At 37.9% G+C, this 17,645-nt stretch overlaps 1 protein-coding gene across 2 annotated transcripts in view; it reads right to left on the bottom strand.

Moving 5' to 3' along the window:
* Positions 1-17,645, bottom strand: part of FBN1 (fibrillin 1) — a 258,581-nt gene that overhangs the window by 202,886 nt on the left and 38,050 nt on the right. For both annotated transcript variants that reach the window (XM_085011361.1, NM_001001771.1), the window contains 1 exon segment: positions 3,360-3,455. In XM_085011361.1, coding sequence (XP_084867487.1) covers positions 3,360-3,455 — 96 coding nt within the window.

Below are 17,645 nucleotides of genomic sequence, written 5' to 3'. Positions count from 1 at the left end.
GCCCCGCTACTGTCATCCTTACAGAAAGGAAGCATGTTCAATCACACACTGAACTGCAAATGACAAAGCAGGAATACGCATTCGATACTGTATGCACTATAATGATGACCCAATTCAGGGTTTTAACAGGAAATCTGTGGGCGATATTGGTAAGATAAGTCCAGAGATCATTGAGGGAAGGCATTCTACTTATCAAGAAGGGCATTAAAATAAGATCTGAAGGCTCATGCCCTGAACAACTTTTCTCTGTACAACTTACTGCAGCTCAGTCATGCATGGCCTCTTTCTGGGCATCTTTGTCCACTGGCAGTAGGGCATCCCTGCCAAATATGCCAGTCCCACCCACTCTTCAAAGCCCAGCTGAAATCTCACTCCTCCATGAGGCTTCCCTAACACCTTCATTTAGATTAATTCCTCCTTCATATATTTCCCACACATACTTCCTGTACTCCTGTGGCAGTCACAGTGTTGAACCACTCAGATCTCCCTCCAAAAAAGCCTACTATAAGGAGCTTAGCTGGCCAACAGCCTCCAGCTGCTGTACCTCCAGACCTGCTACAATGTTCACGCCAAGGACACACTCTCCTGGCTGCGACCATACATGGTGGGGTACTGGAGACTGGATATTTCTGCTTATAATGAAACGGTTCTGATGGGCAACCTTTGTTCTGGGCTCCCCGTCAGCCTGGACCAGGCTTTCCTGGAACTGCACCATAGTCTGAGGCTCCTTCTCCACCACTGTAATGGTCTCTCCATCCCTCCCTCCTTGCACAGGGGTCTGACCTGCATTATGATCGGAAGGTTCTCTCCTCCAACTCCTGCTTTCTCTCCCCTTTATTCTTCATAGGCTCTTCCCCCAATAAATCTCTTGTGCATCCGATTCTATCTTGGCATCTTTAGGAATCAGAGCACCCAAACCGATACAACTCTTTACAGCCAAAAACTATGTCAGTAGTCCATCTTTCATGACAAAATTATAGAGGTTTATTTTATTCATGGTTCCAATTTGTCTCTCAATTTATAACCAGGGGAGAATGAAGAGGATTTAAGCAGAAGAGAAATTTGGAGACTGCCTAGGCCAACCCTCCCATTTTACAGGTTAGGAAACCAAAATCTAGGAAAAGTTTTTAAGTCTATAGATATTACCTGAATGCCTGCTGTGCACTGAGCGTTTGCCTCACCTCCCTCTTGGAGGATCAAGGGGAAGCAGGAAGATGCACAGTGGCTCCTCCTGACTCCTCTTCTGAAAATGCCTTGGAATCCATCCCCAACCCACCTCTGGCCATAGCCTTAGTACTAGTCTTCCTGTGAACCAGTTCTTCTCCCTCAAGTTCAACCTCTGAGCTGTGGCTGCAGTGACTTTTCTCATTGTAAACAGCTGTAAGTGAAGTGCATTAAGCCAGTACGTCATAGCATTAAACGTACGGGCCATGAAGTTAGATTTCTCAGGTACAAATCCCAACCCTGCCGATGACTCCCTGCACAGCCTTAACTGAGATACTGAAGTCCCTGTGCCCAAGTTTCCTCAACTCAAAAAAGAGAATAAAGTCCTCTAACTCAAGGGCTGTTGTTATGTTAAATAAATTAATCCATGTAAAGAGTCTGAATGAATGCCCAGCATAAAGTAAACAGAGTAAATCGCTCCACAGATAAATGTTCTTGGCTGTTGTTACCTTAGTCCCTTTCCCTGGTGAAAATGATATGCATAAAGGCACTCCAGACCTGGCCCATGACTTCCATTTTGACCTTATCTCCCTTCTTGTCACTTCCCTCAGCACTTAATTCCTAGTGACACCAAAGCACCTACTACACCCAACATCCTATGCAATGTCCTATTCCAGTGCTTTGGCCAACATTGTGCTGGCCACCTAGAAGGCCCATCTCCCATTTTCTGACAAGTGAATTCCTATCCAGTCCTTAAGACTTGGCTGAAGGGTCTCCTACCCTGGAGAGGCTGGCCTAACTCTCATTTCCTTCTTGCTGCTGCTATGGGCTGTAAAAATTCAATCATCATTCTTACCACACTGCAGTGTGCAGATAGTTAGGAGGGAATTACATGAACTTTGGTTTATTTATAATAGCGTCATTCATCATAGCAAATACATATATAATGCCAAAGTCAGAAATAACATGAATAAATGCTCATCACTAACCATTCACTAAATAAAGAGTAAAACATATATAATGGATCATGATGCAACTGATAAAATGCATTTTTAAGTGTTTAATAACATGGAACATATTTCTAATAAAATATTAAGTGAAAAAGTTATATGAAAAGTTATGCATACAATGTGATCTCATGTACCAAATATGCATTAAAAAGACTAGAAAGTAATATCTGGAATGGTGGGACTGTGGATAATTTTGTTTTTTTATACTTTTAAACATTGCCAAATTTTCTGCAGGGTGTATATATATATATATATATATATACTTATTTATTTATTTATCTTGGTGTAATAACAAATGAACTCTTTTAAAGGAATTTTATCTCTACAAAGCACAGGGACAGATACAGAGTACACACACACAAAACAGTGGCTATGAATGAACCAACACACTGAGCAATGTGGTTAAGCATTGGGGGCTTGGGGGGCAGAGTTTTGGTGTGTGTGTGTGTATGTGTGTGTGTGTGTGTGTGTGTGTGTGTGTTTAGGGCCACACCTGTGGCATATGGAAGTTCCCAGGCTAGGGAGCAAATCAGAACTGCAGCTGCCAGCCAATGCCACAGCCTCAGCAATGTGGGTTCCGAGGCATATCTGTGCCCTACACCACAGCTCACCGCAATGCCAGCTACTTAACTCACTGAGTGAGGTCAGGGATGGAACCTGCATCCTCCTGGATACTAGTCAGGTTTGTTACTGCTGAGACTCAATGGGAACTCTGAATGTGGTAAGTACTGTAATAGCAGAATCTAGACTGGAAAGCTAGAGAGATGCAGTCACCATTAATCAAGAAAAAGGACATGTCTGAGGAAAAAGATGAGGCTGCATTTTGAAATACTTTATTGGAGAGGCTTCTTGAAAATCCAGGCAGAGATGTTCAGCAATCAAAGGAAGGCGTACATCTGGAGTGAACAAGAATTCTGCCCTTGGTTGGTGACTGTAAATCAGAGATGAGGCCAGCAGGGTGGGGGAAGGTCAATGAAAGAAAAATGAAGGAACTCATTTCCAAGGTTCCAATCAGAAATTTGGTGCTAGATGTGTTGGGCAAGTGGTCTGTTCATCTGTAAGAGTCACTGGACATGTGTACAAATGCCATGTCCCAGGTAATCAAGGAAAATGCACCAGCACTTATCTCTGTATTCTCTGTGTCGGTATAGGTTAAATGTAGAATACTTAGAATGGCTTACTTACGTTGTCCACAGTGCGTTCCTATGTATCCTTTCTGGCACAGACAGTGGTCATCACTGCAGCTGCCTCCATTCATACAGCGGATGTTACAGTGTTGGACTTGAAAAGGAAAAGGGAAAAAAAGACTTCTGTTTTTTATTTTTGCAATTTAAGTACATGGACTGCAACAGTTCACAGGAGTTGATGCAGTGATTTAAAGAAAAAATCAAATGATTCATGGATTCATATATTTATGCATAAACAAGCTGACAATACTAAACGTGTTTTTGTGTGCAATTTTACAGTGCAATGTAATTGTTTCTTGGATATTTACTTTCATAGTGCTCCATGTCTTTCCTAATTTAGCAGAACTCACCACTCAAGGTCATTTCTTTATACCAGCCAGAAAATGGTGTCTTGAGTAACTGAACAAGACAAGATTACAATGGCAATAATTTTCCTGTCAAAAGACTGAGAGTCCAGGTAGGTGGGCAGGAAAACAGGGTGACAAATTCCAAGGAACTGTATTAAGGGAAATTATGGAGGCAGAAAAAAGCAGGAAAAAAAGACATTTAGTAACAAGACTGATTGATAAGGAAGACAGCTGGACTTGGTGCAGAAAGAGCTGCTTGTTGACACTGTAACATTAAACTGACTAAGACCCCCAGTGTTTGAAATGCACTCTTTATCACACTGCCACCTACAGAAGTGTGAGAGCTTCAGTGTCTAGGGCAGGAAGAACACAGGGTTGGCTGACTTGGACTGAGATGATGAGATGCTATAATGAGCTGGAATGAGAGATACCTGGGAGGAAGAATTCCAGCAATCTGTGCTCTGGTTACTCCAGGGCTCCAGCTGCCTCTATTTGGGCACTCTAGTAACACTTTCAAAATGCCAGGCTGTTCCTAGGTCCTTGAGAAACAATCAACTACCTTACTGGGAAAACACTAAAGGCTTGATGGAGTTAATCATTAGTCATTGTTGACACATCCCTACATGAGAAGCCAGAATTGGGCATGGAAATTTGGCTTACTCTACCCGGTCCTCTAAGCTGTGGGAGTAATTTCCTAGAGAAAAAGTTCAACAATTTCATGTGAAAGAAGGGAAGCCCTTCTTCTGTGTAAGAACAGAAATCAGCTGCTTACGCTTGCTCTTCTGTGCATCCTTCCTGGAGCACAGGGAACAAATCTTTTCCCAGGAGCAGAAAGGAAACTTCTCCCTGCAGACACCTTCTTTAGTAACCCTAGTCAGGATGCTCAGTGTGGTAACCCAAAGAGGCTGCTGGCTTCAGGCCAAAGGTCCATTTTCATAAGGCGCTGCATAAGTCTTAGGATAACAACAGGGAAAGAAGGTGCCAGGACCCAGTAATTACTAAAGCCCTCACAGAGTACTAAAGGGTTAAGTAGAAAATGAGGTACCTTTTCAAGAATATATATCACATACTTCCTGAAACACCATCAGAGGAAACCTATCTCTACTGTATTAAGAACCCTCTCCACCTTGGCATTCAAAGCCCTCCATAGGGTGGTCCCACGGGCCTTTCAGATCTCCTCTGCCTACTCCTAATACATCTCCCGACTCAGTCTCCACTATTATCAGTCACTTATTCACTTAACAAATATTTCTGAGTGCCTCCTAAGTGCCATAGCAAATGCCAGGTACTCTGTTCTGGTGTCTTCATGCAATCTGCTCTTTAGCCTGTCTCTTTGCCCCTCTCAAGCCTCAACATACAACATACACAGTTCTCACCAAATAATGAAATCCCACCTATGCCCAAACCCACTGCAAATATCTCTTCTTTCCTTTGAACTTTTCTGGTTTCTATTCTCTCCTCCCTCTCCCACTAGATAGGAGCCCTCTTTCTTCTGACTTCAGAGTACTTTATGTTTCTCTTTGGAAATTTGTATTAAATAATCCACCTATTTTTTTGGTCCTCTCTCCTACCCCCAGCCCATTTGTGTAAAAGCATCATGAGACTAGGGAGTAGGAACCATCATGATTAGTAATTATATCCCCATAAGTGCTCAGGGCATCCCTTGCCTGTTTGTAGGTATCATATAAAACTCTGCCAAATTAGTTTCTGTTTACTTAACTTACACTCCATGAGAATGACACCAAAAGCTATTCTCGAAAACTGAGACTATGAGGTTGCCCATTGTGCCCTAAGCACTTGTAGAGCAATAAGTAGGTTGCTATTAAAAATATTTCTATTGGAGGTCCCGCGGTGGTGCAACAGGATCAGTGGCATCTCTGGAATGCTGGGACGCAGGTTCAAACCTGGCCTGGCACAATGGGTTAAGGTTCCGGCGTTGCTGCAGCTACAGTGTAGGTGGCAACTGCAGCTTGGGAACTCCATATGCCATGAGGAAGCCAAAAAGAAAAAAAAAATTTATCTTCTATTCCCCACATATGAAAGCAGAAATAACTTTTGCTGGAGCATTGTTATAGAAATCAACCAACCCAGGAAACTGATTAAAACAACCTGTTATTTTAGGCTCCTACAATTCTATTAAAACATTTCAGCCAAAAGGTCTTTTAAGTAAAAAACTATTTATAAGTACACAAGAGAAATGATTGGGGGAAAAATTTGGAAAATATTCTAAGTAGGTCAGGAAAAGGTGTAAAGCTGCTTTAAAATATTAAGTTAAACTTAGCCTCATCCTATCTTAACAAAACAGTGAGGATTGGGGAAAGCACAGGAAATGATGTCATCCGTCAAGCAGCATAGGAACTCAATCTACAAATTGATTTCAATTAAAGTGGTTCATGCCAAGAGCTAATTTCCATTCCCACATGAGCAACAAAGCCATTTAACTACTTTGAGATAAAAAAGCTAACAGTAGTTTAAATAGTGGCTTTACATTATTTGTTCAATTTGAAACATAGAATGAACTCTTCTTTCTGGGAAGAATGATAAGATTGCATTTAAATGTAATATAATAAAACCCTCCCTGATAGCTTTATACTTATTTCTACCCATTCTTTCAGGTGAAATTTTTCCAGCTTAAAATATTCTTTAAAAAAATAACACAATTATATTTTAATATACAACCAAAATATAAAACACCATAGTAAACTGATGACATAAATACATGGTATTTTATTTGCAATGCATTTTTAGTCATAAATGAGTTCTTAGAAATCAGTAACACAGACAGTGATATTCCAAGGGAAATGGAAAAAAGGAGGAAAATGAAATGATACAAGTGACCAGTAAAGATTAAACATACATGAAGATGACTGAGTTGAACAATAATAGAGATGAGCAATTTCTCTGTAATCTCATATTGTCAAAGATTAAAAATGTAATATTTGTACAGTTTTAGGAAACAGACTTTCATAGGCAAACACTGGAGGACAAGATTGATGTGGACCCATATATACAGTTGGGGGAAATCTGTAGATTGTATCAAAATATAAATTTTGAATATCCTTAGTACTAGCAGTTCCACTTCATAGGAATTATTCCAATAAATTATTTGGACAAATTACAATAATTTATAAATAAATCATATTTACTGGAAAGAAAAAATTGTGGCTAGTATATGGACCCCAAAAATGACTTACATATTAATTTATCATTACACATTATAGGATTTGTAGAATTAGGAATATAAAAGGCAAAGTAAAAACACATAGAACTACCATATGACCCATATGGGCATATGTCTGGACAAAACTTTCCTTGAAAAAGACACATGCACCTGCATGTTCATTTCAGCACTATTCACAATAGCCAAGACATGGAAACAACCCAAATGTCCATCAACGGATTATTGGATTAGGAAGATGTGGTATATAATCACAATGGAATACTACTCAGCCGTAAAAAAAAACAAAATAATGCCATCTGCAGCAACATGGATGCAACCAGAGACTCTCATACTGAGTGAAGTAAGTCAGAATTCTTTTTTTTTTTTTTTTTTTTTTTTTTTTTTTTTTTTGTCTTTTTGCCTTTTCTATGGCTGCTTCCGTGGCATATGGAGGTTCCCAGGCTAGGGGTATAATTGGAGCTGTAGATGCCGGCCTACACCACAGCCACAGCAATGTGGGATTCGAGCCTCATCTGCACCTACACCACAGCTCACAGCAATGCCAGATCAAGGCCTGAGCAAGGCCAGGAACCAAACCCGTAACGTCATGGTTCCTAGTTGGATTCTTTAACCACTCTGCCACAACGGGAACTCCTGCAGTAAGTCAGAAAGAGAAAGGCAAATACCATATGATATCACTTATATCTGGAACCTAATATATGGAACAAATGAACCTACTATAGAAAAGAAACAAACTCATGGACATAGAGTACAGACTTGTGGTTGCCAAGGGGGAGGGGGAGGGAGTGGGATGGACTGGGAGTTTGAGGTTAGTAGATGCAAACTATTGCATTTGGAGTGGATAAGCAATGAGATCCTGCTATATAGCACAGGGAACTATATCTAGTCACTTGTGATGGAACTTGATGGAGGATAATGTAAGAAAAGCAAAACAAAACAAAATACATGTATATATAACTGGGTCACTTTACTGTACAGCAGAATATGACAGAATATTGTAAATTAACTATAATTTGAAAAAAAAGAAAGAAAATTGCTCTGTTAAATAAACTTACCAAAGCATTAAAAATGTTTAAAATAAATAAATTAATTAATTAAAAAAACATACTTCACAAGCTCCCATGGCCTTTGAAATCTTGAAAAAGATGATTTTTTTTTTATTGCAACTGAAACTAAAATATTCTTTCTCCTTTAAAAAGTAAAACCAGGAGTTCCCGTCGTGGCGCAGTGGTTAACGAATCCGACTAGGAACCATGAGGTTGCAGGTTCCATCCCTGCCCTTGCTCAGTGGGTTAAGGGTCCGGCGTTGCCGTGAGCTGTGGTTTAGGTCACAGATGTGGCTCGGATCCTGCGCTGCTATGGCTCTGGCATAGGCCGGTGGCTACAGCTCCGATTCAACCCCTAGCCTGGGAACCTCCATATGCCTCAGGAACGGCCCAAGAAATGGCAAAAAGACAAAAAAAAAAAAAGAAAAAAAAAAAACAAACAAACAGTAAAACCAATTCAGATGGGCTTGTGAAACAGTAAGGCATGGTTACTCCAGTGATCTAAATAAACCAACGAGCCATGAATCTTCAGGCCAGAGGAGCAAGCTCATCAGCAGATAACAGGATCTTAATCACCTGCTTTGCCACAAACACATTTACCAAATTCGCATTCTTTGTGAATCTTAGATCTTCAGGGGGAAAAGTATTTTCTTAAAGATAGGAACAATTACTCAGGATCTCTGCGGGGAAACAAAGGGACTAGATATGTGTCTTTACTACACAAAAAGAACAGTTTAGAGGGAATATATATATATATATATATTAATTGAGTCCTGTCATAGATGCATATTCTAAATTTAATGTGAGCAAGAATTCCAGAAGTCTGGCATTTAGGAGACAAACCTCTATGTGTCTAGAAGAGCCAGCTAAGAAATAAAGGTTCCACTCAAACTCCTAGGATGCTCTAAATACTTCAAGTTAGAATATATTCATAAACTCAATCTGTGTTAAGATTTTACCAGAAACTGAAAATACTAGGGAGTTTAAGTGTCAGTGTACAGGACACATGCAGTCAGCCCCAAGGAGAACAGATAGCCTCAAAGGGTTTCAAGTAAGACTCAACATCTAGGACTAACAAAGACTACCATTAACCTCTACCCACAAAGAGTTTCAAACAAATTTTATGCTCATTCTAGAAGATATCAGCCAGTCATTTCAGTCATTCAACAAATACTGATTGAATGCCTTCCATTTGCCAGGCATCAGAAAGAGTAGAAGAAAGGTTCTTTAGATTACAACCCAGCACAGACTAAATCTTAAAATAAGCAACCAGAAGAGACCAATGTGAGCACATCACTGGAATAACAGAGATGCAAGGCTGGCACTTAAGTCTACATACATCAGGTATGATTTTCTTTGGGATACATTAAGTTGGGAATGATTCTAAAAATTTCCATTATCTTGGCAGTCACAAGGGGCAGAAAGAATACTGGGAGCAATTTGCAAATAAGTATCTGTATGGCAACATGTGATTTTAATTGAGGCACTAGGAAAAGTACAAGACAAATTAAACAGCCCGACTAACTTCTGGACTCCACATCTGAGACAACAGTCTATAGAAGTAGTCAGAGTCACTGCAGGACGAAAATGATTTTCACTGGGAGAGAGAACAGTAATGACATTTTCCTAGGTGTATCAATAGCCTATGGTGCATAGACACACCATTTAGAAGAGCAACTTCACTATAGGATCACAAAAAAACACCTAACAGAGCTGCAAAAAGTTCAGAAAAGATAAACTATATGATAGCAATGATGAAGGCACCTCCATAGATGGCAACCTAACTAGAAAGCAAAGAACTCAACCGTTTCTAGGGACAAGTCTGAGAAGATTCCACACATAGTCCTCTTCCTCTTGTCCACATAAATCCCACACCTCCCTGGAAAACTTCTCAGACTAGCTACACTACCACTTTCCCATCTTCTGAGTGTCCTTATACTTTCAGCATGTGTTTGCACCATCTTCACTCAAACTCACTAACACAATGCTCTATAATTGTTCTGGCCTTCTGACATCCTTAGAGCTTGGCTTTGTGTTGGGAGTACCAACACCCCAAATTCTAACTACACTGAAGAAAAGTAAAAATGATAAAATGTTATCTGAGTACAAAGAGTTCCAAATAGTAAAACTGTCAATACTCCCCAAATTGACATACACGTTTAAAGACATTCCTACCAAAATCCTAGAGATATTTTTTTATATATACAGACAAGATGAATCTAAAATGCAGATGGAAAGGCAATAGAACTAGAATAACAATTTCAAAAAAGGATAAAAGTCAGAGGAATTAAGCAACTCAATTATTAAAACATAACATGTAGCTGCAGAATTTGACTATATGGTATGGGGGAAGGGACAAACATATGGAACAATGGAATAAAACAGAGAAACCAGAAGTATATCTACACAAATAACTCCAAGTGATTTTTCTCAAAATATGAAAGTAATTTAATGGACAAAGAATAGCCTTTTCAGAAATAAATGGTGTTGGAGAAATTGGACAACCTAGAGTATCAACTACACCTAAATCTCAACCTCATACCTCATACAAAAAGCATCTCATTGCAGATCACAGATGTAAATGTAAAATATACAACCCTATTACATTTTTTTAAAAACTGGAGAAAAAGTCTTTTCAGCAAGTATTGCTGGGAAACATTGAACAGCTGCATGAAAATCAATGAAACTAGAACACACCCTCACACCATGCACAAAAATAAACTCAAAATGGCTGAAAGATTTAAACTGACAAGACACCATCAAACTCCTGGAAGAGAACATAGGCAAAACATTCTCTGACATCACCTTATGAATATTTTCTCAGGTCAGTCTCCCAAAGCAACAGAAATAAAAGCAAAAATAAACCAATGGGACCTAATCAAACTGAAAAGCTTTTGCACAGCAAAGGAAACCAAAAAGAAAACAAGACAACTTACAAAATGGGAGAAAATACTTTCAAATGATGCTATTGACAAGGTCTTAATCTTTAAAACATACAAACAACTTATACAACTCAAAAGCAAAAAAGCCAACAACCCAATTGAAAAATGGGCAAAAGACATGAATAGACATTTCTCCAAGGAAGATATACAGATGGCAAACAAGCACATGAAAAACTGTTCAACATCACTGATTATTAGATAAATACAAATCAAAACTACTATGAGGTACCACCTCACACCAGTCCAAATGGCCATCATTAATAAGTCCACAAATAACAAATGCTGGAGGGGGTGTGGAGGAAAGGGAACCCTCCTGCACTGTTGGTGGGAATGTAAGCTGGTACAACCACTATGGAGAACAGTATGGAGGTACCTTAGAAATCTATCCATAGAACTACCATATGACCCACCAATCCCACTCTTGGGCATATATCTGGGCAAAAATTTCCTTGAAAAAGACACATGCACCTGCATGTTCATTTCAGCACTATTCACAATAGCCAAGACATGGAAACAACCCAAATGTCCATCAACGGATTATTGGATTAGGAAGATGTGGTATATAATCACAATGGAATACTACTCAGCCGTAAAAAAAAACAAAATAATGCCATCTGCAGCAACATGGATGCAACTAGAGACTCTCATACGAGTGAATAGTCAGAAAGAGAAAGACAAATACCATATGATATCACTTATATCTGGAATCTAATATATGGCACAAATGAACCTTTTCACAGAAACGAAAATCATGGACTTGGAGAATAGACTTGTGGTTGCCAAGAGGGAGGGGGAGGGAGTAGGGTGGATTTGGAGCTTGTGGTTAATAGATGCAAACTATTGTCTTTGGAATGGATCAGCGACGAGATCCTGCTGTGTAGCACTGGGAACTATGTCTGGTCACTTACGACGGAGCTTGATAATGTGAGAAAAAAGAATGTGTACATGCATGTGTAATTGGGTCACCATGCTGTACAGTAGAAAATTGACAGAACACTGTAAACCAGCTATAATGGAAAAAAATAAAAATCATTATACAAAAAAATAATAGCAGGTGGTAAAACCACATGATCAGAGATAGGAAATTTAAAGACACTAAGTTGATGAAGCTGTGGGAAAAAAGAACCTCTTTTGCTTTGCCAGAAATAGAGCAATGAAAATTCACTTGAAAAGTATTCTGACAATATCTAATAAAGTTGTAAACTTAAGCATCCCTTTAAAAAAATAAAAAATAAATAAATCTTCAGGATCTAGGGCTAGGCAAAGAATCCCTGGACTTGAGACTAAAAGCATGTTTGTTTTTTTCCGTTAAAAGAAAAATTGATAAATTGGACTGAATCAAATTTTAAAACTTTTGTTCCACTAAGAAAATGAAAAGAGACTCTGGCAAGATAGTGGAGGAATGGGATGTGGAGCTCAATTCCTCCCACAAGCACATCAAAAATACATCTACATGTGGAATGATTCTCACAGAGCATCTAAGTTCATAGTGATACAGGCCTCAAAAAATAAGAAAAATTATCAAATAAACAACCTAATCTAGCACCTAAAAGAATTAGAAAAAGATCAAACAAAACCAAAAGTTATACAAAGGAAGGAAATCATAAATATCAGAAAGGAAATCAACAAAATCGAGATTTAAGAAATAGCAAAAAAAAAAAAATTAATAAAACCAAGAGCTAGTTCTTTGAAAGAGTAAACAAAATTGACAAGCTTCTGGCTAGGCTCACCAGAGAAAGAGAAAGAGAATCCAAATAAACAAAATAAGAAATGAAATAGAAAGAACTGACTGAAATAGGACAAAATAACAAAATAAGAACTGACTGAAATAGGAGAAATCTCAACTGATACAGCAGAAATACAAAAAAAAAACTACATAAGAATACTATGAACAATTATATGCCAACAAATTTGACAACCTAGAAGAAATGTACAACTTTCTATAAACATACAGCTCACCAAAACTGAATCAAGAAGAAATAGATAACTTGAATAGACAGATCACTAGAAGTGAAATAGAATCTGTAATTTTAAAATTCCCTACAAACAAAAGTCTAGGTCCAGATGGCTTCAATAGTCAAATTGTACCAAACATACAAAGAAGAACTTTTAATCAACCATCTCAAACTGTTCCCAAAGACTGAAGAGGAGGGAATACTCCAAAAGATATTCTGTGAAGCCACTATCACCCTGATACCAAAACCAGACAAAGATAACCAAAAAAGAAAATTATAGGTCACTACCTTAAATAAATATAGATGCAAAAATTCTCAACAAGGAGTTCCTGTTGTGGCACAGTGGTTAACGAATATGACTGGGAACCATGAGGTTGTGGGTTCGATCCCTGCCCTTGCTCAGTGGGTTAAGGATCCTGCATTGCCGTGAGCTGTGGTGTGGGTCACAGATGTGGTTTGGATCCTGTGTTGCTGTGGCTCTGGCGTAGGCCAGTGGCTACAGCTCCAATTCAACCTCTAGCCTGGGAACTTCCATATGCCATGGGAGCAGCCCAAGAAAAGGCAAAAAAGACAAAAAAAAAAAAATTCTCAACAAAATATTAGCAAACCAAATCCAACAACACATTAAAAAAAATCATACACCATGATCAAGTGGGATTCATCACAAATTGACAAGAATAGTTCAACATACACAAGTTAATCAATGCAATACAACACATTAATAAAACAAAGTCATAAACCACATGATCATCTCAATAGATTCAGAAAAAGCATCTGACAAATTCAAAATCTATTCATGATAAAAACTCTTACCAAAGAGGGTATAGAGGGAACATATCTCAAAATAATAAAAGTCATTTATGACAAACCCACAGCCAATAAAATACTCAATGGAAAAAAGCTGAAAGTCTTCCCTCTAAAATCTGGAATAAGACAAGAATGCCCACTCTCACCACTTTTATTCAACATAGTATAGGAAGTCACAACAATCAGATAAAAGAAAGAAAAGAAAAGAAAAGGCTGTCCGAATTGAACGGGAAGAGGTAAAACTCTCAATATATGCAGATGACATGATATGATACATAGAAAACCCTCAGGATTCCACACAAAAACTACTCAATCTGATAAATGAATTCAGCAAAGTAGCAGGACACAATTTAACATTTAGAAATTTAGCTGCATTTCATTACACTAACGATGAAATACCAAGAAGAGAATATTTAAAAAAAACTCTTTAAAATCATACCAAAAACAAAATAAAATACCTAGGAATAAACCTGTCCAAGAATGTAAAAGAATTATATACTGATAACTATAAAATATTAATAAAAGAAATTAAAAAGGATGGAAAGAAATGGAAATATATCCCATACTCTTGGATTGGAATAATTAATATTGTTAAAATGGGATTACTACCCAAAACAGTCTATAGATTTAATATGATCCCTATCAAATGTCCCATGACATTTTTCAGAACTAGAACAAATAATCCAAAAATGTATATGGAACTATAAAAGACTCAGAATTGCCAAAACAATCCTGGGGGAGGGAGGGGAAGGAGGCATAACTCTCCCAGATTTCAGACAATATTACAGAGCTACATTCATCAAAACAGTATGGCATTAGTGTTCAACATAGTTTTGGAAGTTCTAGCCACAGCAATTAGAGAAGAAAAAGAAATAAAAGGAATTAAAATTGGAAAAGAAGTAGTAAAACTATCACTGTTTGCAGATGATATGATACTATACTTAGAAAACCTTAAAGACAACACTGAAAAACTGTTAGAACTCATCAATGAATCTGGCAAAGGCACAAGCTACAAAATTAATACACAGAAATATATTGCATTTCTATATACTAATAATGAAAACTCAGAGAAATCAGAGAAACCATTCCATTTACAATCACATTAAAATGAATAAAATACCTAGGAATATACCTACCTAAAGAGACAAAAGACCTATACTCTGAAAAAAATAAAATGTTAATGAAAGAAATCAAAGATGACTCAAACAGACTGAAAGATATACCATGCTCTCAGACTGGAAGAATCAATACTGTCAAAATGACCACACTACCCCAGGCAAACTACAGATTCAAAGCAATCCCTATCAAATTACCAAAGACATTCTTCACAGAACTAGAACAGAATATTTTAAAATTTGCATGGAAATACAGGAGATTCCAAATAGCCAAAGCAATATTGAAAAAGAAAAATGAAAATGGAGGAATCAAGCTTCCTGACCTTAGACAATACTACAATGCAACAGTGATCAATATGGTACTAGCACAAAAACAGAAATATAGACCAATGGAACAGGATGGAAAGTCCAAATATAAATCCAAGTACTTCTGGGCAACTAATCTATGACAAAGAAAGACAAAATATAAAGAAAGATAGCCTCTTCAGTAAATGGTGCTGGGAAAACTGGAAAGCTACATGTATAAGAATGAAAGTAGAACATTATCTGAAACCACATACAAAAATAAACTCAAAATGGATTAAAGACCTAAATATAAGGCCAGATAGTATAAAACTCCTAGAGGAAAACATAGGCAGAACACTTTTTGACATAAATGACAGCAACATCTCGTTTGATCCACCTCCTAGAATAATGACAATAAAGACACAAATAAACCAATGAGACCTAAAGAAACTTACAAGCTTTTGCACAACAAAGGAAACCATTAAAAAAACAAAATGACAACCCATAGGAATGGAAGAAAATCTTTGCCAATGATGCAACAGACAAGGGCCTAATCTCCAAAATATACAAACAACTCATGCAACTCAACAGCACAAAAACAAACAGCCCAAATGGATAGAAGACCTAAATAGATATTTCTCCAAAGAAGATATATGGATGGACAGCAGGAATATGAAAAAATGCTCAATATCACTAATTATTCGAGAAATGCAAATCAAAACTACAATGAGGTAACACATCACAACAGACAGAATTGCCATCATTAACAAAACAACAAATGATAAATGCTGCAGAGGGTGTTGAGAAAAAGGTACCCTCCTCCACTGTTGGTAGGGATGTAAACTGGTACGACCGCTATGGAAAACAGTATGGAGGTATCTCAGAAAACTAAATATAGAGCTACCATATGATCCACCAACTTCATTGCTGGGCAAATATCCAGACAAGACTTTCATTGAAAAAGATTATGCAACCATATGTTCACAGCAGCACTATTCACAACAGCCATGACATGGAAACGACCTAAGTGTCCATTGACAGACGAATGGATTAAGAAGATATGGTACATATATACAATGGAATATTACTCGACCATAAGAAAGACAAACTACCACCATTTGCAGCAACATGGATGGAGCTAGAGACTCTCATACTAAGTGAAGTAAGCCAGAAAGAAAAAGACAAACGCCATTTGATATCACTTATTTGTGGAATGTAAAATATGGAACAGATGATCCTATCTAAAAATAACAAACAAACAAACAAAAAGCAGAAATAGAGCATGGCCAAGAAGAGCAGACTTGGGGTTCCCAGGGGCAGGGGAGGGGAGGGAGTTGGAGGGATGGGCATTTGGGGGGTTGGGGGGATGAAAACTGCTATATCTGGAATGAATAGGCAATGGGATCCTACTGTACAGCACAGAGAAATATGTGTGATTGGGTCACTTTGTTGTACAACAGAACTTGAGGAAATACTGTAAACCAACTATACTTTAATAATAAAAAAAAACATATGGTATTAGTAGAAAAACAGATATATGGATCAATGGAACACAACAGAAAGCCCAGAAACACATCCAAACACCTATGGTCAATTAATCTTCGTCAAATGAGGCAAGAACATAAAGTGGGGAAAAGAGAGTCTCTTCGGCAGGTGGTGCTGGATAAGCTGGACAACTGCATGTAAATCTGTTAAGTTAGAATACACCCTTACAGGGAGTTCCCATTGTGGCGCAGCAGAAATGAATCTGTCTAGTATCCATGAGGATGCAGGTTCGATCCCTGGCCTTGCTCAGTGGGTTGGGAATCCGGCATCGCTGTGAGCTGTGGTGTAGGTCGCAGATGCAGCTCAAATCTTGCATTGCTGTGGCTGTGGCATTGGCTGGTAGCTTTAGCCTCAATTTGACCCCTAGCCTGAGAAATTCCATATGCTGTTGGTATGGCCCTAAAAAGAAAAAAGAAAAAAAAGAAAAAGAAAGAAAAGTAATAATAACACATATTTACACCATGGCAAAAAAAAAAAAAAAAAGAACCTCAAAATGATTACAGATTCAAACATAAGATCTGACACCATAAAACTCCTTGAAAAGAGCATAGGCAAAACATTCTCTAACATCAACCATACAAATGTTTTCTTAGATCAGTCTCCTAATGCAATAGAAATAAAACCAAAAATAAACAAATGGGACCTAATCAAACTTACAAGCTTTTGTACAACAAAGGAAACCATTTTAAAAAATTAAAAACCTACGGAATGGGAGAAAATACTTGCAAACGAAGCACTTGACAAAGGCTCATGCAACTCAATAACAAAGAAACAACCCAATCAAAAAATAGGCAGAAGACCTAAATAGACGTTTCCCCAAAGACTTACAGATGTCCAGTAGCCATTTTAAAAGATGCTCAATATCACTAACTATTAGAGAAATGCAAATCAAAACTGTAATGAAGTACCACCTCACATCAGTCAGACTGATCATCATTAAAAAGCCCACAAATAACAAATGCTGAAAAGGATGTGGAGAAAAGGAAACCCTCCTACATTGTTGGTGAGAATGTAAGTTCATGCAACCACTATAGAAAACAGTATGGAAGTTCCTCAGAAAT

This window comes from Sus scrofa, chromosome 1, assembly GCF_054392235.1.
Source record: "Sus scrofa isolate SSC_HxYL_T2T_F1_AM1 chromosome 1, Sscrofa_HxYL_maternal_Yorkshire_Landrace_v2.0, whole genome shotgun sequence".
In the NCBI taxonomy this organism is placed as follows: domain Eukaryota; kingdom Metazoa; phylum Chordata; class Mammalia; order Artiodactyla; family Suidae; genus Sus; species Sus scrofa.
Note: the sequence above shows the minus strand (reverse complement) of the source record. Positions and strands in the feature narration are given on the sequence as shown.